This window comes from Pelodiscus sinensis, chromosome 8 (assembly GCF_052426305.1).
Source record: "Pelodiscus sinensis isolate ZL-2025 chromosome 8, ASM5242630v1, whole genome shotgun sequence".
Lineage (NCBI taxonomy): Eukaryota > Metazoa > Chordata > Testudines > Trionychidae > Pelodiscus > Pelodiscus sinensis.
Genome location: NC_143059.1, coordinates 40,957,560 through 40,983,888, shown reverse-complemented (window position 1 = coordinate 40,983,888; position 26,329 = coordinate 40,957,560). Strand labels below are relative to the sequence as shown.

The 26,329-nt window shown below is 46.7% G+C and overlaps 1 protein-coding gene across 1 annotated transcript in view; it reads right to left on the bottom strand.

Annotated features, from left to right (window-relative positions):
* LOC102462381 (protein FRA10AC1 homolog) overlaps positions 1 to 26,329 on the bottom strand; it is a 94,618-nt gene that overhangs the window by 16,615 nt on the left and 51,674 nt on the right. Inside the window, exons 9-10 of the mRNA XM_075935153.2 lie at positions 19,866 to 19,979; positions 15,667 to 15,709 (exon numbers count right to left, since the gene is read on the bottom strand). Of these exons, the coding sequence (XP_075791268.1) occupies positions 15,667 to 15,709; positions 19,866 to 19,979 (157 nt within the window). The remainder of the gene's footprint in view (positions 1 to 15,666; positions 15,710 to 19,865; positions 19,980 to 26,329) is intronic.

Below are 26,329 nucleotides of genomic sequence, written 5' to 3'. Positions count from 1 at the left end.
GTGATCTGCCAACACACATTGCTCTCTCCTGCTAAATGAAGGGCCACTGGATAGACATCATGAACATAAGAACATAAGAACGGCTGTACTGGGTCAGACCAAAAGTCCTTCTAGCCCAGTATCCTGTCTGCCGACAGTGGCCAGCACCAGGTACCCCAGAGAGGGTGGACTGAAGACAATGATCAAGTGATTTGTCTCCTGCCATCCCTCTCCAGCCTCTGACAAACAGAGGCCAGGGACACCAATTCTATCCCCTGGCTAATAGCCTTTTATGGACCTAACCTCCAGGAAATTATCTAGCGTCTCTTTAAACTCTGTTATAGTCCTAGCCTTCACAGCCTCCTCTGGCAAGGAGTTCCACAGGTTGACTACACGCTGTGTGAAGAAGAACTTTTTTTATTAGTTTTAAACCTGCTACCCATTAATTTCATTTGGTGTCCTCTAGTTCTTCTATTATGGGAACTAATAAATAACTTTTCTTTATCCGCCCTCTCCACACCACTCTATCATATCCCCCCTCAGTCTCCTCTTTTCTAAACTGAAAAGTCCTAGTTGCTTTAACCTCTCCTCATATGAAGAATGCACCAATCCCTTAGACCAAGTCCCCAAACTGCAGGGGGCGCAATGGGCCCATGCCAGTCTCCACAGGGAGTGCCACTCCCACCTGTGCACCAATCCTGCCCACATCCAGGGCTCTGGCTCCCGGCCCCACACTTCGCCCTGTCCCCAGCTTCAGCTCAGCTTTTCACACAGTCAGGAGTCTGGCTGTTGGTAACTATCACAGCCCCACTGCAGCCTGACCTTTGACCCTCACTGCAACCTAGCTGCAGTTCTGCTCCCAGATCCAACTACAGCCTCAGGTCCTGGCTACAGCTCCGTTCCCAGCCCAAGGCCGAGGCTGGGCACGGCCTGAAGGTGCGATGAACTCAGCTAGAGCTGAGCTTAAGCTCACAATGTAGCCCAGTGGTCCCCAACCTTTTGAGGTTGTCGGGCGCCAGGGGGCGTGGCCGTTCGCCCGCCGGGCGCCAGGGGGCGGGGACACTTGCGCGCCCGGGGGCAGCCCCCCCATAGCCGCTTGCCCGGGGGCGGCCCCCCACCATAGCCACGCGCCCGGGGCCGGGGCCCCCCATAGCCACACGCCCGGGGCCGGGGCCCCCCCCGCAAGCGCTGCGCGCCCGGGGCCGGCGCTTCCCCCTCCCCCCCGCAAGCACCGCGCGCCCGGGGCCGATGCTCCCCACAAGCGCCGCGCGCCCGGGGCCAACGCTCCCCGCAAGCGCCGCGCCATGTGCCCGGGGCCAGGCCAGCCCCGACCACCTGGCGGGCGCATGCAAGTGCCCCTGCGGGCACCGTGTTGGGGACCACGGATGTAGCCCAACTGTGGCTCCATGCTCATCTCCATTCTAAGTTCTAGCCCCACTCCTGGCTCCAGAATCATTCCCAGCTGCAGCCCCCTCACCCATCTCCATTCTCTACCAAAGCTGCATTCCTGCTCTCAGCTGGGGACACAGACAAGGATAAGAGGGGTGTGTGATCCTCAAAATTTGGGGGACCACTGTCACAGACTAACCGCCTTGCCCACAGCAGAATAGGGTATGTCCTTGCATGTTGACATAATACACGGCTATTGTATTGTCCATCACCATCTGTTCAATCTTCCCCTTTTCACAAGAAAGAAAAGAGCTGAGAGCCAGGGAAATAGCCTTCAATTCTAAAACATTTATGTGCCTATTTTTTCCTGAGATGCCCAAGGAGTTCCCAATCCATTGTTCAATTAATCAGCCATTACTGTAAAAAAAAAAAAGCAAAGAAGAACTAAATAGGACCCCTTAAAAATATTGGTTCTATTTTTCCCCCACCTCAAAGAATCTAAAATGCCCTGAGGAATAGTGACTTGAAGACTGCTACAACGGAACAGAGAAATTTCCAATAATTTGGCCAAACAGAAATACAGAAATGCACACCTCTTACATTAAGAGCTACAAACCAATCCATATTAGAAAATAAGAAAATCATAGAATCTGAAATTTCCAGATGAACTTGTTCAAATTCATTAAATCTAAGATTGGATGGAAATTCATATCTTTTTTCCACACCTAGGAATAGCTTGAATAAAAACCTTAACCCCATAGATCCTTGGCTATCTCCCTTTACTGCTCCAATTAGAAGAAATTTGCGAATTTCTGACAGAAGAGTTACTTTGTGAGACGTTTCTCTGAAAATGGAAGATGAAGGATCTGAAAGGAGGCAGTGTTTCAAATTGTATTACATGGCCCTTTTAAATCTTAGACCCATTTGTACAATATAATGAGCCTCCAATTGCTAATAAAATGAGTTATATCTTTAACTAAAAGATCGGGGAAAAAATCTTGCATGTTGGTACATGACTCTCAATCTTCATATCACATCTAAGTTCACGTATTCCGTGAAGAAAAAGCAGCAGGTTATTTCAACTCAGTATGAATGATTTCTTTATATGCGGGTATTGTGAAGGAAATGTAGTCTGATAATGTTGCTGACATCTCTGAGATGAAACACACGTCAACAATTGAGGATAAAACTGTCTCTGGCAATGAAAAGCACTAGGTTGGGGGGCCTCTCTATAATAATAGGAGACCCCCTCCCCACCTACTAATAAATGAGCAGTAGACATGGTGTTTTCATTTGTCTAATTGTTTATCTGTTATCTAAAAGAATACTACCCTCAAAGGGCAATGTGACAGCCTCCTCCCATGCTTTACAAAAACTGGCTTATGAATACAATATGCAAAATGAAGATGCTTCCAACAAAATGCCTCATGTAACTTTCCAATGTTTATGTTACAATCTTCTGTATAACCTATTTTGGTGCATGGATCATTCTTGTACGTAAAATTAGAAATATGAATTATGAGAGTGTTTATAATTTTAAATTTGCTAATGAGAGCCATTACTAATACTCCAGAAGCCTGAATGACTTGGTGATCAACTTAATGACTTGTAAACAGTCTTGTTTGTTCTGGAAGTCCAAAGGTGATTGGACTAATAAGATATGTGATCATACCACCTTGTACTGGGATTCCATTTTGACGTAGGATAGTTTTTAATAGAAAGGGGAATGTAGAAAAGACTGTTACCTGTTCTAATAACTGGTGTTCTTCAAGATGTGTTGTTCACATCCATTCCAATCAGGTGTACTCACGCTGTGTGCACAAGCATTGGAAATTTTTCCCCTAGAAGCTCCTATAGGGTTGGCAGTGGAGAACCCTAGAGTGGCACTGCTATATCAGCACATACATACTACTGCAGACCCTACCACTCCTTCTGTTCCTCCTTGCTGGCAGGGCCGGATTAAGGGGGGGGCTAGCCGGGCAGCTGCCCGGGGTGCCAATCTACAGGGGCGCCTGATGGCAGCTGTAAGGGGTGCCGCACACCTGGCTGTGCGGCGCCCCTTTGAGCTGCCATCAGGTGCCACGCCCCAAGGTTGGGAGCACGCCTGATTGCAGCTGTAAGGTAGGCAGCACAGCAGGGGGCGAGGCCATGCATGCACCACAAGCCCAGGGGCAGAGCCTGCTGCCCAGGGAGCAGGAATGGCTCGAGCCAGCCCTGATTCCAAGGAATGAGTACATAATTCAGACACCCTTCTCGCCAACATGATGGCCACCACTGGTTCAAAGAGAGGCCACATAAGTTTATTGAGTCACAAGTTAATGTTCTATGTGGATATAGGTGGGTGAGAATATAGATACAACCTGTTCAGACCCTTCCTAAAATGGGTTACCATCCTGAAAAGAGAATGTTGGGAGCAGCCTGGGCCAAAAGCAGACACAGCAACTAAGTGGTCCTTAACAGAGGAGGATGCTAGGCCCTGTTTCAAAAGTGTAACAAGTAGTCCAGTACCACCGAAATAGATGCCCACCCAGGGGAAAACATCCCGTTCTGTGCACCAGGAGGAAAACCTCCTCCATTTAGCTAAGTATGCTGCCCTAGTGGAAGGCTTTCTGCTTCCCCAAAGAATCTCCTGTACCTGAGCTGAGCACTGAAGGTCTAATGGATTGAGCTATCTAGCTTCCACTCCATCAGGTGGAGTGAATGCAGGTCCGAGTGACTGAGATGCTGTTGGTGTTGCTTGAGGAGGTCTGGGTACAGGGAAAGAGCTATTGGGGCTTCCACTGACAAAGTGAGGTGGGAGGAGAACCAATGCTGTAGGATCAGGCACGCTTTGTTCCTGCATGCCTTGAGCAGGACCCAGTGAATCAAGGAGACCGGGGGGAATGCATACTATAGCTATCCCCCTCCTCAATGAATCGCAAATGCATCTGCCATGGAGCTCGGACAGAAATTCTGGAATAAACAGAAGTCCTTGCACTTCTTGTCCTCCCATGTGGCAAACAGGTGTTGATGGAGAGACACCCCCCACCACCACCTGTGGAAAATTGAGTGTAATACATCTATTCTGACAGACCACTTGTGGACCATGAAGGTTCTGCTGAGGGTGGCTGCAAGCATGTTCTGCAAGCCCAAGAGGTACTGGGGCTCCAGGTAGATCCTGTGCCTTGTACAAAAGTGCTAAAGGCTCTGGGCTTTGAGAGAAATGCAAGATGACCATGCTTCCCCCTTGCTTGTTTACATAAAACATCGTGATTACATTGTTTGTACATTCCGACATGCAACGACTCTCCATCTGTGGGCAGAATACTCAGCAGGCCTTATGTGAAGAGCCAAGTCTGCAGGGGACCACACACCCTGAGTCCTTAGGTTTCCTAAGTGGGCTCTCCACCCAAGATCTGATCGGAGTGTAGGCGTCAGCAGGGCGAAAGCTACTCTCTCACCCAGACTGAGTGGGTGTGACCACCATCTCAAGGAGGATATCATACCTGGTTGAATGGACACCACCATGTTCAGGCTGTCCCACATTGGTCTGTAGACTGAGGCAAGCCACCCCTGAAGGGATCTGAGGTACAGCTGGACATATCTGATCATGTGGCAGCATGATGCCAAGTGACCCAATAAATTGAGGCACATCCTCACTGTTGTGGTGGGGCACTGGGTGAGGGAGGATACCATGTCCCTTATCACCTGAAACTGGGCTTCTAGAAGGATGGCTCGTCCCTGAATCGCATTTAGAGTCACCCCAATGAATTAGCACTGATTTCTCTTCGTTGAGGAGGTTCCCAGAGAATCAGTTCTGTGTGTGTAAGAAGCTGTTTCTGGGAGCTCCCTTTCAGTAGCCAGCCGTCCAGTAGAGAAACACCTGAACACCCCTCTTCCACAGGAAAGTTGCCACCACCGACATGTACTTGGTGAAAACTCGGGGGGCAGTTGACAGGCTGAAGAAGAGCACTGCAAACTGATAATGTTCATGTGATACTGTGAATCTGAAGTAACACGTGTGGGTCAGGAGGATCAATACAGGAAAAAAGCATCCTTCACGTATAGGTCACCCGGATCCAGACATGGAATGATGATGGCTAGGCAGACCATACAGAACTTCATTTCCTGCATGTAGCGGTTGAGGTTTCTCAGGTCTTGAATGAATCTCAGACCTCCTTTTGCCTTCAGGATTAGGAAATAATGGGAATAGAATCCCATTGCCCCTTACCCTTAGGGGGACCTCCTGGATTGCCCCCAGGGTGGGGAGCAACTGGACCTCCTGTCTTAGGAGATGCTCGTGAAGAGGGACAGGGAAGAGGGATGGAAAGTCAGTAGGGAGCAGAATTGTAGTTTCTCACTCCAACTATGCGGAGGACCCAATGGTCTGAAGTAATGCACGGTAGAAGTGGGAGATTTCGGTAACCGGGTTTGGTTCTTTAAAGGATTTGAAACCACAGAGAGAGGAATACTTCTTTTTAGGGTTAAACAAAGATTATTTATTTTTTCTATTTACTTTATAATTAATTTTCCATTTAAATCAATTCATTATTTTTTATTCTTTTAAGACAATATAATATACAAAGAAAAAGTAGAAAAACAGTACAGTTAAAAATAACAAGAAATAATAACTTCTCCTACTGATATACCCTCCTGAGTTACCTTTAAGAAATTTATGGAGTTAACAGTTATATAATACTCACGTTAAGAAAGATAGAAGCATTGCTTAGATTCAGGAGATATTCTTTTCTTTATGTTTTTCCTTTCTTTGGCTTTTTCGTTGCAACTTACGACCGGTATTCGTTCCCCTTTCGGAGCTTATTTGTTCCCCTTTCGGAGCTTATGTACGGCAGCGAGATTCAGCGCCGGGGAGGGAGCCCTGGTTGATCAGACCTGGCTTTTCGGATTCGCAACCCGTCCATAAGCTCCGAAAGGGGAACAAATAAGCTCCGAAAGGGGAACGAATACCGGTCGTAAGTTGCAACGAAAAATCCAAAGAAAGGAAAAACATAAAGAAAAGAATATCTCCTGAATCTAAGCAATGCTTCTATCTTTCTTATCGTGAGTATTATATAACTGTTAACTCCATAAATTTCTTAAAGGTAACTCAGGAGGGTATATCAGTAGGAGAAGTTATTATTTCTTGTTATTTTTAACTGTACTGTTTTTCTACTTTTTCTTTGTATATTATATTGTCTTAAAAGAATCAAAAATAATGAATTGATTTAAATGGAAAATTAATTATAAAGTAAATAGAAAAAATAAATAATCTTTGTTTAACCCTAAAAAGAAGTATTCCTCTCTCTGTGGTTTCAAATCCTTTAAAGAACCAAACCCGGTTACCGAAATGGCGTCACGAACAAGATTTGATGAGAGCAGAGGATGCCCTTTTGATGGGTTAAACAAAACAGAAGGTATAGGACCTCTCAACCACTGGTTATATCATAATCAGGATGAGAGTGAAGAAAACATGCTCAAAATAGGAGCAGTTCTAGCAATAGGGGAAGAAAATCATACATATACCCTACATGTAACATGTTCAGGGTTGAGATGTTTAATAGCTAATAATGATCTAGTGAAATGGGAGTTAAAAGATTGCAAAGTACCATTACCAGATGTAACACAAAAAACCCCATCTAAAGAAACAGATTATAAAAAACTGCAAAATATATTAGAAAGAACAGCCAATACGACAGATCCGTATCGAAATGGGGGTACCCCAGAAATATTAAAATTGCCAAGTCAAACAACTGACAAGTTGATGGGAGAGGTACTAGAGGACCTTATAAGATATGCTAGAGAAAAGAAAAAATTAACTGCCGACAAATGGGATCCAAATAAAGGGGTCCGTGTACTTTGGCACTGGTTGAAAAAAGCCGGAAATACAATAACTAAATTAGAAGGCACAGTAAATACCCTACAAGCCTTATTAAAAAAAGAAACTCAGGAGAGAGAGAAAAAGGGAAATAATGGGAAAAAAGATATAATAAAACCAACAGCCCCACCCCCTCCTTATCCTGAATCAGTCATAGAGGAAAATCAAAAGGAAGAAAGGAAAAAAGTATTAAAAGGAGGTGTATATCCATGGGATATGCTAACGGAAGGAATATGCACAGGGGAATGTAAATGTGAAAAGGAGATAGGAGAAAAGATTGATGCTGGAGATGATTTGGTCAAAGCTCATCCGATAACACAAATAATATATAAACAGAGGGGAGGACTTCCACCTGTAGCCACTATGGAATCAAGGGAAAGATCCCGAATAGAAATGAATGACTTAATAAGTCGAACCCGAAGGAGGCAGGGAGAGAACCCAGTAGTGTGGGTAGGAAGGCTAGTAATGGAAAATATGAATGAATTAATTTCACAACCAGAGCTAACTATATTAACAGGAAATCCCGGTTACCGAAAGGAGAGACTGGCTGAGAATAAAGGGAAAGGATGTGGGGAAACTGGTACCCTGTACTTGGGCACACCTTGAAAAGCCCTGCTTGGGCCCTGGAGGAGCCTTTGAGGAGCTATTCCCCGATTAGATTGTTGATTTGGGGTTCTCCTCCCATTGTTTCTGTTGCACTTACATGGCTGCTCTTGACGTTGTCTAGGAGCAAACCTCTGTGGATGAGGCTGGGGTCTAAAGGGGCGCCTCTAGGTAGCAGGGGTCTTTGAATCCTCTAGTGAGTGGAGCTTAGAGTTCATCTGCTTGGAAAACAAGCTCCAGCCCTCAAACAGGAGGTCCTGCAGAGTTTGTTGGACTTCTAGAGGCAGACCTGAAGCTTGCAACCATGCCAGCCTATGTTGAGAGCATTCTCACTGCCAAGTCCAGAGCTGCCTGCAGGAAGCTGTATCTAGCTGTGATACACTCCACCGCTGCCAAGGCTCTGAACTCCTGCCATGCATCTGTGGGAAGGAGTTCTTTATATCTGGAGAGCGCCTCCCAGAATTTAAATGTGTACCAACTGAGGATTGCCTGTTGGTTTGTAACCCTCAATTGCAGGCCCCCTGCTACATAGACCTTTCTGCCAAAGAGGTTGAGTTTCTTTGCCTCCTTGGCTTTGGGCACTGGCGCTTGCTGAGCTTGTCACTCCCTCTTGATGACGGCTGACACCAAGAGAGAGGAGAGGTGGGGGTATGAGAAAAGGAACTCACCCTTTGGAAGGAATGAAGTACCTCCTCTCTATCCCTTATGCTGTAGGCGGTATTGAGGTGGGGGTCTGCCACAAGGTGTTGTAATTAGATTGGATTTTCTTTATGATTGGCAAGGCCACCATCAATGGACCCTCCTGTGACAAGATGTCCACCACAGGGTTTTCCTACTCCTGTATCTCCTCCATAGGGAGATTCGTGTTCTCGGCCACCCAGTGAAAAAGCTCTTGGTACACCCTTCGGTCAACTGTAGAAGGCTCACCCATGGAAGTTCCTGCCACTGCTTCATCCAGGGACGATGATGAAGAAACTTGGGGTGGTAGCAGGTCCACCGAAGACTCTGTTTGATGGGGCCTCTGTTCTTGGGATATCCCCACTGAGAGGTTGTGACACTGTGACAGAGGGTGCCCTCAAGTGCCATCTGTCTCTGGGAGACCGAGATTGGTAGCTGGTCGAAACCACCAATCTTGAGAATCTGGGTGCACCCTGGGACTGGTGATATGCCCAGGGCTTCTAAAAGGGCTAGTGATGGGGGGCAGCCACAGTGCTGGAGGATCATGGTCCCTTCTGTTGCTGCGATTCCTGTGGGAATGTATCAACACTGCGTTGGACTCAGACTCTGATGGTGAGAACCATGGTGGCACCTATGATGCTGGTGCCATGTGGCTGGAGGCCCTTGGTGTCCCGGAACAGTGCCAGGAGGGGCAGGACCTCAAGCGTGCCATCCGCCTCTGGGCCTGGTCTGGGACAGGAAGCAGGACCTCGACACCGAGGGGCAGGGCATGCTCAGTGCTGACTCGTCATGACGAATCTCCACGCCTGTTGCATGTGCCCCATGCCAGGGATTCCAGTGAAGTGTTCAGTGCCATATGTGATAGGATGTGCTGTGCCAGAGATGGTGAACCTTCTAATGATGATGAGGTGGACCTGCCTTGGTGCCACTCCAAAGATTAAGGGTGTCACAGGCTGGCTTGCCTCTCAACTGGTGCGGTCTCAGCAATGCCAGTGGCTTGACCCACACCATAGACACCTCAGTCTCTGATATTTCTATGAGGTCCCACACAGCCTCATAGGTATCTGGCATCAACGGGAAGTTCAGCACCTGCACTGGACTCCTACATCCCCATGATGGCATCACTTCCCAGAGTCAGTGTTGATGACAAGTTCTGGGCCTCGCGCATAGAGGCCTACCTGTGTCATGCCAGGTTGTGTCTAATCGGGCGATCTAACTCTTTATGACCATGCTGCATTAGCGAGATCAACTGGTGCATCGGGGCCTCGTGCTTTCTATGCTGGCAGACTCAGCACCAAGAGTCTTTCGTGGCACCTGCCTTCGGCATCATCTCACACACAGACCAAGCTCACACACTATGCTGTTTTCTTCCTCTGGAAAGGTCTCAGTGCTGCCTCCAGAAGGTGTTCATGGAACCAGTATTCCTGGTCCTTCCTCATGCAGGGCTTAAAACCCTGCAGATTTTACACTTCTCAGTGCAATGTTCTCTTCCTAAGCATCAAAGACATGTGCCATGCAGATCACTGCTGGGCACAGGTCATTTGCACATGGTGCACAACTAATGCTGGGGCATTAGGCACGCCCTGGAGCCCCAAGGGGCTAAATCTTTGTTGGCAGCTGCCCACTCCTAGTATAACTTCTTTCAAGAAAACACAGATATGAGAAACAAGATAATCAACTATTGAGTGATAGGGACTAGAAGCTTGCCTAGGCAAGATAGCTAAAAGTTCCAACAGTGCCCCAGTTGGCAAGAAGGAACTGAGGTAGGGCTAGGGTCGGCAGTGGTATATATGCACTGATATAGTGATGCCATTCTAGGGGTCTCCACAGCTGACCCTACAAATGCCATTAGGGAAAAAAGTTTCCAATGCTCGTGAACACGCTATGCATACACCTGATTGGAATCAATGTGAACGAGCACTCGAAGAACAATAAAAGATTCCAGGGAGAAGGCTATTTTAGCAATGGGAAGCTATCAGGTTTTTGTCTTGTGCAACACACTCCAAAGAGGGTTGGGAAACGAGGTCAAGATGAAAGAGTTGTCTCTGACTTGAAGATTATGCCTAGAAAAAGAATGCAGAAGGCCCCCAACTTGCGACCACCTGAGTTCTGACTCACCCGCACTTACATTTTTGCAAGTGCAGAAGGGGCGGAAAAGCCAAAAAGGAATTTGAAGAACAGCTAGCCAAAAACTAAAAAGGTAGTAATAAAATGTTTTTTTTAAGTACATCAGAAGCAGGAAACCTGCTAACCAACCAGTGGTGCCCCTGGATGATAGAGATACAAAAGGAGCACTTAAAGATGATAAAGTCATTGCGGAGAAACTAAATGAATTATTTGCTTCAGTCTTCACAGCTGAGGATGTTAGGGAGATTCCCAAACCTGACCCGTCCCTCATAGGTGACAAATCTGAGGACTTGTCACAGACTGAAGTGTCATTAGAGGAGGTTTTGGAATTAATTGATAAACTTAACAGTAACAAGTCATCAGGACCAGATGGCATTCACCCAAGAGTTCTGAAAGCACTCAAATGTCAAATTGCGGAATTATTAACTATGGTTTGTAACCTATTCTTTAGGTTTGGTGAGTAAAGATAAGCTTTCCACATGACTAAGCAGTGCTTTCCCCATCTACACTGCCATTTTTATCTGGAGCCATTCCTCATTGCAGGGAGTTTTCAGAGTCTTTCCCCATTGCCTTCCCACTGCTAGAGCCTTTCACTGATACAAGTAGCTACATGGAGCCTACTTTTCCTTGCAGCCAGTATCTACATGTACCCTACATGCCACCAGCATTGGTGTGCAGTGTAGACATTTCCCTAGATGACATAAATGTGGTCAGTTCACATCTTCAAATTCTTTCTATATCCTTTCCTAACTGTGTATCTGGCTTTGGGACTGCTACGGGTCTTACCAGAGACTGCATCCTCTGGTACCATTGCTAAGTCATAAAAAATTTGAAGAATCTGTTTGGTGATCTTGTAGGAGTTTTAAGAGGAAGAGAAGGAAAGATAAATCTGGAAAAAAGACTGTCCATGTTCATCCTTCCTTACTAGTGAAGGAGATTTAAGTCCTGGAAGTAAAAGTCTTCCTCTTTCTTCCTCCTAATGATTTCTCTCTCAGATCTGAAGAACAATGAGATGACAAACAATGAGCATCTGCCACCATAACAGTGTTTTTCAGATCTTGCATTCACAGCACAGTTGGTATAAACAACAGTTCTAGGGTTACAAGCTTAGGTATCACTAGATACTGAGAGAGACTCAACTCCAAAGCCCTAGGACATACAGCCAAATGCAGAACTGACTTAGATCTCAGAGGGTATGTCTACACTACCCCGCTAGTTCGAACTAGCGGGGTAATGTAGGCATACCGCACTTGCAAATGAAGCCCGGGAATTTCCCGGGCTTCATTTGCATAAGCGGGGAGCCGCCATTTTTAAAACCCCGCTGGTTCGAACCCCGTGCAGCGCGGCTACACGGGGCACGAACTAGGTAGTTCGAACTAGGCTTCCTAGTTCGAACTACCGTTACTCCTCGTGAAATGAGGAGTAACGGTAGTTCGAACTAGGAAGCCTAGTTCGAGCTACCTAGTTCGTGCCCCGTGTAGCCGCGCTGCACGGGGTTCGAACCAGCGGGGTTTTAAAAATGGCGGCTCCCCGCTTATGCAAATGAAGCCCGGGAAATTCAAATCCCGGGCTTCATTTGCAAGTGCGGTATGCCTACATTACCCTCCTAGTTCAAACTAGGAGGGTAGTGTAGACATACCCAGAGTTAGTACAGGCTGAACCGCTCTCCTCTGGGACTCCCTGGTCTGGCAACATCCGTGGTCCAGCAGGACCACAGATGTTGCTAGACTAGAAAGCCCCAGCTGCAGAGGTTGAGAGCTGCTGGGAGTGGAGCCAGTTTGGTCGCCGGTAGCCTCCAGGGGTAGTGACTCTGGGGCAGCCACTGCATATGGAGCCAGAGAACCCCGGGAGCAGCTACCACCTTGGAGCAGGGGTGAGGGAACCCTGGAAGCAGATGATGCCACCACCACACAGGGGGCTGGGGAACTCTGGGAGCAGCTGCCACAGCCGCCACCACATATGCAGGGCCGAGGGGAACCCCAGGAGCAGTTGCCATCCCCTGCAGGCTGGGGGCAGCAGACCCAGGCAGGTGAGCTGGAGGAGGTCAGGTCTGCAGATACTCCTGGAGCAGCTTCCAGGAGGGGAGCCCTGGGAGAGCCCGGGTGCCTGACCTAACCTGGTCTGGCAAACTCCCTTGTTCGGGATCACTCCGGTCCTGAAGGTGCTGGACAAGGGAGGTTCAATCTGTACCACACAAGATCTGTTTGAATTGGATGGCTCTGATAAGCCTGACTTGTGGGATTTGGCATTGCTGTCAATGGAGATCTTCTCCCTTACTTTTTTTCCTGCCGAACCAATGCATAGGGTCTCTAGCTGTCAACTGAACATGGTGGTTGAGCTGCCAGCTCAACACCATGGTAGCTTTAACAGCTATGTCTGTTTTGGACTTCTTGTTCATCAGTGAAAACACAGACACAAGGATTTTAGGAACCTCAGTTAGATGAAACCGGCCACTCAGTCTTCAGATAAAACAATCTCCCAGAACCCAATTGCTTGGCAAGAGCTTCCTCAAGCAGTAGCACCTGCAGTTTATTCTGCCTGTACTTATTTGCTTTTGGTGAAAGTTAAACAAACAGAATACTTAGAAGGAGAGTGATTTTCTCTGAAGTAATTAAGACATGTAACATCTAATACCCAATGTCAGGTACATGGCTGAGCAGGAAGGGCATATTTTAAATACCAGCTTTTTCTTCTTCTTTGACCCCATCATACCAGAGAACCAAATCTAAAAACTAAACTAACTATAACAACAAATACTCTAACTCAGGGGTTCCCAAACATTTTGACACGGGGACCAGTAAATCCATTCACGAACTTTTGGAGGACCGGTCACATTCATTTGCATATTTGCATATTCATTAACCAAATGATGAATATTCAAATAAGTTGTTTCTGGTCCTCCCAAAGCCCCCAGTGCCAGCTTTAGCAAAGCTCTTGATATGGTCACTCACAATATTCTTGCCATCAAGTTAAAGAATATGGATTGGGTAAATGGACTGTAAGACAGACAGAAAGCTGGTTAGACCAGGGTTTCCCAAACTTTTTACTTTAGTTGGAACCCGTTTTTTTCCAGTACTGATTTTTGCAGCCCAAAAATATAAACACATAAAAAACAAACTGAGAAAATACCAGACATATAACATGTCTGGTATTTTCTCATTAGGTACGTTTTATTATTATTAGATGTATCATTTTGTAGTTTCAAACTGCCTGGCTGCTAAATGTTCTCAGGCTGCATGAGTGTGTCTACCAGCCAGCCAGTTCGCAACTATTCGAGGGGGTGGGGGGCACAATAGAATCCCCAGGCTGGACTCACTCGTGCTTTGCGGGGGGGGGAAGCACCCCAAGATCTACATATGGCTGGGTCAGTCCCGCTCCTCCCTCCCCCCGCACCTCTGGCCAGCCCCACTTCCCCCAACCCCCTCCCAGACAGCTAGTTCTCCCCTGCTTCTCCTCCCAATATCCCTTGGCCAGCCCCGCTGCCCGCATCCAGCCCTGCTTCTGGCAGCCGCTTCTCTCCCCCTCCCACCACCTCCCATTTCTTCCCCAGCCAGCTCCCTACCCCTGACCTCACGCCCCCTGGCAACCTTGCTTCCGCCGGCCCCCCAATCTCTGCCGGCCAGCCCCAATGCCCCAGGCAAGCCCTGCTTCCGGCAGCCACTTCTCCCCTACTCCTCCTCCCAATCTCCCGGCCAGCCCCTTGCCCCCCAGCCAGCTCTGCTTCTGCCGGCTGCCCCTCCGCCCCAAATCTCCAAAGTCCGCCCTGATTCCCCTGTCCAGTGCTGCTTCCGGTGACCAGCTCTCCTCTCCTCCTCCTCTCCCCCCAACTTCCCCCACCCCCGGGCCGACCTGCCCTAGCTACACCTCTGATGGGAGCCAGAACATAGGGCTGCAGGTTATGCCCAGGCTGGCCAAGGGCTTGGCAGACCCGATGCCATACGGGCACTCCAGGAGCCTGGAACACCCTGGCAACCACGCTGAGGCCCAGTATTTTTTTCCTGCGGCCCGCTTCCGGGCCGCAGCCCATAGTTTAGGAATCACTGCTCTAACTAAACTAATAAAGGGTCTACCAAAAACTAAGAACTTAATACAAGAGAAAGGAATAAATAAGAATAGGAGGGGCTATACATGCACTCTAACAGGTACTGCTTACAGAACATTCCATCATTAGGCTGCACTGGTTGGTACTAGGGATGTTAGCTATCACGTAATAGAACAGTCGACCCAACCACATGAATTCTTAGTGGTTAGCCAACTATTTTATAGTCTCCAGGGGTAGGGCTGGCAGCCAGTGCACAGCAGCTCCATTCCCGGGGAGCCCTCTAGCAGCTTATGTTTCTATCTCTGTATCAGAGGCAGCAGCGTGGGGCAGCAGCAGCCCCTGTCCCAATGGAGGTCCGAGCTCTCCAGGGACAGAGGCTGCTCCACCTCGCATGGAGCAGCCTCTGTGCGCGGTGAGCCTGGGCTTGCTGCAGGTGGAGGCTGGTCTGGCAGTAGCCCCTGTCCAAACGGAGCTCGAATCCCCAATGTACAGCGGCTGCTGCTGTATCACCCTGTAATTTTATTTTAGTTTTCTCCAAAATATTACCTAGTGACATTTCCTCACTGAGATGTAAACAAGTATAAAGTTTTACACTTCAACTAGTTGAGTTTTGCACAATTTTTTAAATAGGAAAAGCATAACAAATGTCCTACTTACCTAACTCACAAAAATCACTAGGCAGATTTTGCACAATCTTTACAAAAAACTAATCTTTGGGCTAAAATCTAGAAAGTTCAACCTAAAAGGCAAATTTGAAATAAGTATGACCAAGTAAAAAAAGAGTTACAATCTGAGTTACAATAACTTTCGTTATAACATTCCTTAGCAGAAAAATATATAATTAGCAATGCTAGAGTATCATGTCCATAAAAATTATGAAGAAGTCAGCATAAACAAAAGTTATGGTAATTTTTGCAGCATTCTTCCAAACTTTCTTTTAAGTTTAATTGTAACAGATTTATTATTTAATATGCATATTTTAAAAGGCTATTACCTGTGATGACAATTTAATTTGCAGGAACATTCTGGACATAGTCCTGTTAAAAAAAGAGACAGACAATCTACACATGAAAATGTCATATTCAGTAGAAATAGTAAATAGTAAGTACCAACATTGGTATGCCTATTTTTTAAATTTCTTTCAATTTTACTACTTTTTACTACAAAGAGAAAAATTCCAGTGTAGCTATAACCAGGGTTTAAAAAAGGCATCAGTAACTTGTGATAAAACTGTCAGTATGACTGCAAGAGTTGAAAGTTCACAAAAAATAATTAGCACTTATTGTTTTGGCATATCATGTTGTAATATGGTTTGGATGTGCTTTTGTGGGCAGAATCAAATGACATTATGACCATATTAAAGAAACACAAGCACTTCTAAGGCATGGGAATTATAGTTAATGCAATTAAAAATTTCCATAGAATCATATGCTCCTGTCAGCTTCCTTTACTCCTTGCAAAAGCAGGAGTAACGGATGCTGGCAGGGGGCACCCTCTGAGTCTGATTTAGCAATTCTTAACTAGACTCACTAAATTGAACACTGGACGATTGAGCATGGTAGCAGCAATCTTCCTTTTAGTGTAGACAAGGCCTTAAAAGATCATACCTTCAGTATTTATTTCTCAAGATTAAACATGCCCAATCTTTTGAACCTATCCTTAGAGGTCACAGTTTCTAAAATTGCTTCTTCCCTGGACTCTTTCTGATTTGTCCACATTTCTACTAAAGTGTGGTGCCAAGAATTGGCTATAGCAGTGTTTCTCAATCAGTGGTATGAGTACCCTTAGGAGTACTCGAGAGAAGTCTGGGGGATACATCAACACAACTGAAATTTGGAGAAAACTAAATTTTTGCTTTAAGTTTTATAGCGCTTTACTATTTTTATACTTTTTACACCCAAAAAGTCATCCGCCCAGCTACAATTAAATTGTTTAAACAAATGTGTTGCAATAGTAGAAAAACATTTTGTGAGTCTGAAAACTGTAGATACTGGGGGTACTTAAAAATTTTTTTTAAAGGGGTACTTTATTAAAAAAGGTTGAGAAACACAGGGCTATTGTACTCCAGCTGAGGCCTCAACAGTACTGAATAGAACAGCACATATACCTCTCATGTCTTAGATACAGGCAGTCCCCGAGTTACGCGGATCCGACTTATGTCGGATCCGCAGTTACGAACGGGGCTTTTCTCGCCCCGGAGGACACGGGCAGCGGGACCGCCCAGACGCGCCGCGGTTCCGCCGCCCGCGTCCTCCAGGGCGAGAAAAGCTGCTCCGTGTCTCCCTGGTCTGCTGGGGGCGGGGGAAGAGGAGCAGCCTCTCCCCCCCCCCCAGCAGACCAGGCTTTTCTCGCCGCCGACACCTGGGGTAGAGCAGCTGGGGCGCTGCCGGGTTAGTCCCGCAGCGCGGCTTCTCGGCGCTACTAGACCAACCCGGCAGCACCCCAGCTGCTCTGCCCCAGGGGTCCCCAAGTCAGCTGCTGCTGAAACTGACCAGCGGCTGACTACAGGAAGCCCGAGGCAGAGTTGCTCTGCCCCGGGCTTCCTGGAATCAGCCGCTGATCAGTTTCAGCAGCAGCTGACTTGGGGACACCTGGGGCAGAGCAGCTGTGGTGCTGCCGGGTTGGTCCCCGCAGCGCCGACGTGCAGCGCTGTGGGGACCTACCCGGCAGCACCCCACCTGCTCTGTCCCAGGCGTCCAGATTCAGCGCTGTTGAAACTGATCAGCAGCTGATTCCAGGAAGCCCAGGGCAGAGCAACTCTGCCTCCGGCTTCCTGTAGTCAGCTGCTGGTCAGTTTCAGCAGCGGCTGAATCTGGACGCCAGTTCGGACTTACATACAAATTCGACTTAAGAACAAACCTACAGTCCCTATCTTGTATGTAACCCGGGGACTGCCTGTACAATGCTCTTATTAATAGACCCCAGAATTATTTTATCCTTTTTTTTCAACTGCATCACACTGCTAACTCCTTCAATTTGTGGTCCACTATTACTCCAAGATCCTTTTCAGCAGTACTACCACATACGCAATTATTTCTTATTTTGCAGTTGTGCATTTAATTTTTTTCTTCTCGTGTTTTACTTTATATTTGTTATTGAATTTCATCTGGTTGATTTCACACCAATTCTCTAGTTTGCCAAGGCAGTTTTCAATTCTAATTTTGTCCTCCAAAGTGCACGCAACCCTTAGTAAAATCATCCTTGTATCATCTTCAAATTTTATAAATATCCTTTCCGCTCCATCATCCAAGTTATTACTGAAAATATGTAATAGTACTGGTTCCAGGTCTAACCCTGCAGAACCCCACTAGAAAGGCTTTCCTCTAGCATGAGCAAACCACTGATAACTACTTTTGAATATATTATTTCAACCAGTTATGCATCCATTTTACAGTAATTACATCTAGACACATTTGCCCAGTTTGTTTATGAGAATGTCATGTGGGTCTGCATCAAAAACCTTAGTAAAATCATTATATACCACATCTACAGTTTCCAATGCCTCCTCTAGCTCAGGAACCTTGTCAAAGAAGGAAATTAGGTATGCTAGAATTAAAATGAGGAATGTCAGGATTAAAAATAAAATGAAGTGAATTTAATGTTTTCCAGAGATGTCTGACAGCCCTGTTTAACCAAAAACCTGGCTCAGCACGGGCTCTGATGAAACTTTATGTATACTGTAAAGACTTCCTATTTAAAAAATATAAATTAAGAAGCTGTGTTACAACAATATCACCAGACCAATCTATGATATTAAGAACAAGATAGCAAGAAGTGCTTAGGCCCGTGGTCACCAACCGGTCGCTCACGAGCTACTGGTCTATCTCGAGGCTTCCAGCGCGCTGGGGTTTGGCCCCGGGGCTTCCCGGCGCGGGGAGGGGGTTGGCGCCGGGACAAGCGCCCGCGGGGCTTCCCGGCGCAGGTAGGGGGGTCGGCTCCCTGGGCAGGCGCACGCGCGCACGAGGCTTTCCTGCACGGGAGGGCGGCGGGGGGTTGGCCCCGGGGCAGGTGAGCACGCACGGGGCTTCCCTGCGTGGAGGGGGGAGTTGGCCCTGGGGCAGGCATGCACGGGGCTTCCCTGCGTGGGGGGGTTTGGTCCCGGGGCAGGCGCGCGCACGCGTTGCTTTCCCTCCGCGGGTGGGGGGGGTCGGCCCCCTGGGCAGGCGCGCACACACGCGAGGCTTTCCTGCACAGGGGTGGGAGGGTTTGGTCCCAGGGTAGGCGCGCGCGCGCGGGGCTTCCCTGCACGGGTGGGGGGGAATGCTGGGAGGAGGGAGATGCAGGGGACTCTCTGCCTCCACTGGCATCCCACTCCCCTGTCCTCAACTACAGAATGCTGTCCCCATTCCTGTCCCCACTCCCCGAACTCTGTCCCCAGCTACAGAACTGTCCCCACTCCTCTGTCCCCACTCCCTGAATTCTGTCCCCATTCGCATCCCCACTCCCTGAACTCTGTCCGTACTCCCGTCCCCACTCCCCGAACTCTGTCCCCACACCTGTCCCCACTCCCTGAACTCTGTCCCCACTCCCGTCCCCACTCCCCGAACTCTGTCCCCACTGGCACTCTGTCCCCTGCTGCAGAATCCTGTTCTCTGCCCTCCCAGCACCCTGTTCCCTCTCCCCTGCCCCCAGCCACAGTACTCTGTCCCCACAAAATGTATAATTATAAATGCTTCATTTTAGATTTAAATAGCATGAATAAAAAACAGACCATTTATTTCATAACTATAAACATGTGATTTTAATTGTATGTATCGCATAATTTAAAAATAAACTGTTTATCAGAGTGTGTAAGTAAGGGCTGGGGATAGCAAGTGATGGACAGGAGGAGAATAGAGAGGGCGGGGCTTCAAGGAAGGGGAGGGGCTTCAAGGAAGGGGTAGGGCGGTAGATCTTCGCCTGTTCTGAGATTTAAAAAGTGATCTTGGGTGTAAAAAGGTTGGAGACCACTGGCTTAGGCAATAAAGAAATTACAGGTTGTACTGATGGAAAGAGAGCTATTTCCCTAAAGCACAGCCATTTGTACTTACTCCAACCAAAAATACTGTGTACAACAACTTATTTCCCCCTGGCCTACTGCCCTAAATATGACTACTATTTGTAGGTTTTTCACTATAGCATTAAATAGCAATATATTAGCCTTCATTTATGTATATAAACTTGAAGGCCAACTATTGGAAGGAGATGACTTACTCAATTTCACAAGCGCATTCCTCTTTTCACCATATTCAGTGTACCCAAAATTCACTTCCCAGCTCTTCAGTCCTTCTTTCTCATCACAGTGCTTATTTCCACAGGAAAACTGACCTGTCAAGAGATCAAAAGAGCAAACCACAGTTAAATCATTAGCTCATTTGAGCTTGAGGTTGTTATATGCAATCTTCCTTTTTTATATTATTCAGCAATAAAAAGCTAAAAAGAAACGTCTAAAGGTAATGTACTGGCAGCAAATAACATTTTAAAGGACATAGCCACAATATTTTAATATTGCACAATATTTGCAATGAAAAAACATTTTAGCAAATTAGATCAGTTCATATCAATTCTAATCTCTTTTGATATTTTGGGGGCAGTAAATTAAAACTGCCAACACCAAATTTTGGAAAAGCTACCAGCTAATGATCAAATGATTGTTATTACGCTACCTACATCGTAAACAATTATTTACTTAGTGAGTGTGATGGATAAGAAGGTGACTTTCAAATACATGTGCATTTATAACACTACCAGATGCCTAAGTATACAGGCAGTCCCCGAGTTACATGGATCCGACTTATGTCGGATCCGCAGTTACGAACGGGGTTTGCTCTGCGTCTCCCTAGTCTGCTGGAGACCAGCAGACCAGGGAGACGGGGAGCAAAGCCTCTGAGGACGCCGGCAGCGGGACAGCCGCGGCACGTCTGGGCTGTCCCGCTGCCCACGTGCTCCGCGGCTTTGCTCCCCGTCTCCCTGGTCTGCTGGTCTCCAGCAGACCAGGGAGACGCGGAGCAAACCCTGTTTGTAACTGCGGATCCGACATAAGTCGGATCCGCGTAACTCGGGGACTACCTGTATACTTAGGCATCTGGTAGTGTTATAAATGTGAATCATAAGATGTACAAAGACGAGAAAAGCCGCGGAGCATGCGGGCAGTGGGACAGCCCAGACGCGCCTCGGCTGTCCCGCTGCCGGCGTCCTCAGAGGCTTTGCTCCCCGTCTCCCTGGTCTGCTGGTCTCCAGCAGACCAGGGAGACGTGGAGCAAAACCACAGAGTACCCGGGCGGCGGGACCGCGGTGCATCTCGGTCCGCCGCCCGCGTCTTCCTGGTCTGCTGGGGGGGAGGAGAGGACGCAGCTAGTACGCCCCCTCCCCCCTCACAGCAGACCAGACTTTTTTCTGGACGCCTGTTGTGGAGCAACTGGGGCGCTGCCGGTTAGTCCCGCAGCGCCGCTCTGGGCGCTACTGGACCAACCCGACAGCACCCCAGCTGCTCTGCCCCAGGCGTCCTGATTCAGCCTGGTCAGTTTCAGCAGTGGCTGAATCAGGACGCCTGAGGCAGAGCAGCTGGGGTGCTGCTGGGTTGGTCCAGTAGCGCCGAGGAGCGGCGCTACTGGAGCAACCCAGCAGCACCCCAGCTGCTCTGCCCTAGGCGTCCCCAAGTCAGCCGCTGCTGAAACTGACCAGCGCTGACTACAGGAAGCCCGAGGCAGAGTTGCTCTGCCCCGGGCTTCCTGGAATCAGCCGCTGATCAGTTTCAGCAGCAGCTGACTTGGGGACGCCTGGGGTTCTTAAGTTGAATCTGTATGTAAGTCGGAACTGGTGTCCAGATTCAGCCTGTTGAAACTGATCAGCGACTGATTCCAGGAAGCCCGGGGCAGAGCAACTCTGCCTCGGGCTTCCTGTAGTCAGCTGCTGGTCAGTTTCAGCAGCGGCTGAATCTGGACACCAGTTCCGACTTACATACAGATTCAACTTAAGAACAAACCTACAGTCCCTATCTTGTATGTAACCCGGGGACTGCCTGTAATTTTGTTCAAAAATAAAATGCTTGTATATTAACTGCATTCTTCCTTTCCTGTCCTATTGGCAACAATTTGCTTTCTGAGATATTCTAGACACATTTTGTTTTCCTTCTTTTCCTACAATTTAAAAAAAAAAAAAAAAGAATTAAGACCCAACATAATGAGTAAAAATATGAAACACCTTATTTAAGATCTTTCTTGTTTTCTTATATTAAATAATTTTGACATTAGTATTTAAACAGTCTACTTATATTCAATGTTGTTGACATCACTGTGTTTCTAATAACAGACTTAATACAGACAAATCACATCCAGTTGGTAGGGGATACATTCATACACCGAGCTGGTGACAAGGATCTGTATTAATAGGCTCACCTCCATTACTGTTTTCAAAAGCTTAACCTCAAATGTTCTGCCTAAGCTGCTAACCAATGGATTGACAGTGTCCTCAGATACTTCAGTTCTGAAGTATAAAACCACTTATAATGCTAATGCTTGAAACAAAGAAAACAGAACTTCCATTTAAATAATGATTCAAAATTGACTACATCAGAAAAAAGGTGTATTTTTCCTTTCGGTCATAAAGAAGGAACAATCAGTAAGCAGAAGTTTATACCATATATATAATAGAAAACAGCCAGATTTTTTTTGGAAGTTAGCTACAACTATGTTTCATGACTCCAAAAACTAGCTATGTGTTTTCTATTCATTTTAATTTAGTAACTTACTTTGATCTGTTTTCATTTGCAAACACTTAAATCCTACTTTTTATACTTAATAAAAGCTTTTGTTTATTATCAAGTCCAGCATAAATAATTGTTACCGGGAGAAGGGGGGGGGGGGAGAAATCAACCACTGTGCATCTCTCTCTTTCATTGAGCTAACCTACAAATTTTCCCTGTGTAAACTTTTTGGATTTAAGATGGATTTATTTGAGGGGGAGTTCTATTTGGGGCTTGGTTTCCTAAGTGCTAGGCTCTTAGAACTGATGCCTCCTAGAGCTGAAGTGGTTCAGTGTTTGCATTGCTCCCTATGGGGGTGGCAAGCCCAACTCTGTTTCTTTTCTGGGGAGACCAGAGGATCTGGTCCAGCAGGACAGAGTGATGGGGAGCCACAGAGAGCAAGAAGTGGGTATCAGTGGCATGATCAGCACACTGGAGAACAATCTGAAGGGGACTGCTGTGATTGCACCCCATCACAAGCACTATGTTGGTGGGAGAGTTTATGATGGGGAGCAGGATTAACTACACCTGACAGAAGTTCTTCTTTTGGTGTAGGAGCATTTTAATACCCAATGCTACATGAAGACAAGCCCTAAGACTGATACAGTAACATACAAGACAGTTTAGCACAAGAGTAGTCAATAGGCAGATTGTGGGTCAAATCCAGACCACCAGATGCTTTTGAACAGACCTGACATCTTTTTATTTATCATAATAATAATTGTTACTTTTATTTATTTATTATTTTCTCAGGAGTCTAGGCCTTGACTATACCTTGATCAAGAAATTTGGACTTGACAAAAAATAATAGACTAACATACATCACAGCGTGCTCCTTCCCATGCATCACTTTTGCTGCCATGTTACACACCAGAACCTTTAAATTATGCCCTCCTCCACTATTAACAGTTACACATCGCTTCTGTTCATTTTGCTGCTGACACGTCAGGTTATATGTAGAAGTGGTTAGGTGACAGGCTGTGAATCCCAGTGATCACAGAATCTGGTGATATTCAAAATCAATCATATATGTATCTGTTTGCATCATTTCCCACTGACTCAAACATTCTAGGCTTCAGAGTGATGCTGGTTATGTTGTGCATGAGGTAGTATGATTATATAGGGCCATGCGCCAAGTTGGTATATTTAGAGTTCAACGTCTATAGTGCATATTTTTCTTTCTAGATGGTTTGTTTCTATAGCATAATTAAATAATTATTACACATTATAATTATATATAGTTACATGTAGTTATGCCATTAGTAGTTGGGACATATAGTATAACATTTCTCTCAACTACAAATGCTCACTGATGGTTTAAGCCAGCATTTCCCAAACTATGGGCTGTGGCCCGGTACCGGGCCACAGGAAAAAACTACCGGGCCTCAAAGTGGTTGCTGGGGTGTTCTGCGTTCCCGGAGTGCCTGTGTGGTGCCGGGTCCCCCAAGCCCTCTGCCGGCCTCTGCCGGTCTGCGCGGAGTCTGCAGCCAGGCTCCTGGCAGAGTCCTAGCTAGGGGAGGTGGGAGAGGAGGAGGAGGGGAGAGCCAGACACTGGAAGCAGCACTGGACGGGGGAATCGGGACAGGCTGGGGAGATTGGGGGGGGGGGGGCGGTGGAAGCAGGGCTGCCTGAGGGGCGCAAGGTTGGGGGCAGGGAACTGGCCAGGGAAGATGGGGGGGGGGGAAGAAGAGGCCGCCAGAAGGAGGGATGGATGTGGGCTGCCCAGGAGGAGGTTGGGAGAAGTGGAGCTGGCCAGAGGCGGAGCTGGGAGGAATGAATTGGCCTGCAAGGAGCGGGACTGACCCAGCCATATGTAGATCTCGGGGCGCGGGCCCCCCCTGCAAAGTGCAAAGCACAAAGCACGAGTTAGTCCAGCCCGGGGATTCTATTCCCCCACCCCACACACACAAACCCTCAAGTAGTTGCAAACTGTCTGGCTGGTAGACACACTCATGCAGCCTGAGCACATTTAGCAGCCAGGCAGTTCGAAACTGCAAACTGATACATCTAATAATAATAAAACTTACCTAATGAGAAAATACCAGACATGTTATATGTCTGGCATTTTCTCAGTTTGTTTTTTATGTGTTTATATTTTTGGGATGCAAAAAGCTGTACTGAAAAAAAAGGGTTCCTACTAAAGTAAAAAGTTTGGGAAACCCTGGTCTAACCAGCTTTCTGTCTGTCTTACAGTCCATTTATCCAATCCATATTCCTTAACTTGCTGGCAAGAATATTGTGGGTGACCATATCAAAAGCTTTGCTAAAGCTGGCACTGTGGGGTTTGGGAGGACCAGAAACAACTTATTTGAATATTTATCATCTGATTAATGAATATGTGAATATGCAAATGACTGTTACCAGTCCTCCAAAAGTTCGTGAATGGATTTATTGGTCCCCGTGTCAAAAAGTTTGGGAACCTCTGGTTTAAGCTATTATTCTGGGAGCTAAATACACACTTCCATTATAGTTTAATGCATTTCTTGGTTTGACTATCTGCAATTGACCTACATAGACCATTTGTATCTGAAACTTGGGTGTTAGTCAAAAGACAAATCTAGTCATTGAAAAGTGTTTGCTACTATGTATCAATCAAACAAATTCTCTTACATTACAAAGATTAGTAAAAGTTTAAAGTATAAACTCTGTGCTTGTTTATGATCATAGTTAAAAGATATACTGAAATTAGACATACACATTACTATTATTAGTGGTCACTATGTATACATATGATTAAAGCCCTGCACAGATGTAAATAAGCGAGTAGTTGTAAGCAGTAGATGAGTAGTCAGCTACCCGATAAGCCTAAGCCTACTCAAGTCGACTACTTGTCTACTCGCTTTGCCTCCCCCATCTTGCTGCCTCTGGCTATGTGTACACTACAATGATCTATCAGAGAAAGGTTGCTCCGCAATTTGCGTACCTTTATCCAATAGTTTTTTCGAAAATGCTTTTCTGAAATTTGGCCCGTCTACACTGGGGCAAATTTCAGAAAAGCTTCCTTTTTCAGAAGGAAGGATGAAGACAGAGCTTCCAAAAGAGTGTGTCTGCTCTTCCGTGTTTTTTTTGTTTTGGAAGAGAAGACAGGTTCCCTGCATACAGAAGAGTTTTTCCAGGATACTTCAGGTATCCTAGAAAACCCCTATAGTGTAGACATAGCCTCTGTATCGGAAGCAGCAAGCAGTGGGGGGAACAGGAGCCAGTGCTGGGGGGAGCAGGCTTAAAAGTGGTGCCGCCTGCACTGCCCCAGATGCTGCTCTGGCAGCAGCCCCTGTCCATGGGGATTCTAGTGCAACCTCTGTTCGTGGTGGATGGGGCTGGCCAGCACAAGCCAGGTCTGAGCAAGCCTGGCTCAGGCCTGGCTAGTCCTGGTTAGGACCACTGCAGCTCTGCACTGTGGCACTGCAGGTTGCTCATACTGCATTTAAAATGCAGAGCCGCAGCGGTCCCAGCTCTTACTACATTTAAACTGCAGAGCCACAGCAGGGGTAGCTTCTGGACTGGCAGAGCTGGGACAGAGTGCCTTCCCTTATCGACTAATCATGTAGTCAATACAAATTGTATTGACTACATGATTAGTCAAGTAACCACCTCTTAAAATTCTTAGATACAAAATTGGCATCTGCATCTGCAAAAATGATGCACAGATATCCACGTAAAGTGGATATCCACAAATTTGCAGGGTTAAGAATACAAAATTGATATCTGCATCCATCTCTACAAAAATCAGCCATGGATATCCGCATCCACATCTGTGGATGCAGATACCCGTGGATCTGCAGAGCTTTAGGTATAATTTAGTTCTAAGACACATTTTGGTTACTAGACATGATTTTCCTTCATAATACCAAAAGAAAAAGATGGACTTAAAGAGGGGGAAAAAAAAAACAAATCCTGAATGTAAAGGAAAAATGTAACATTTATTTTATTTATA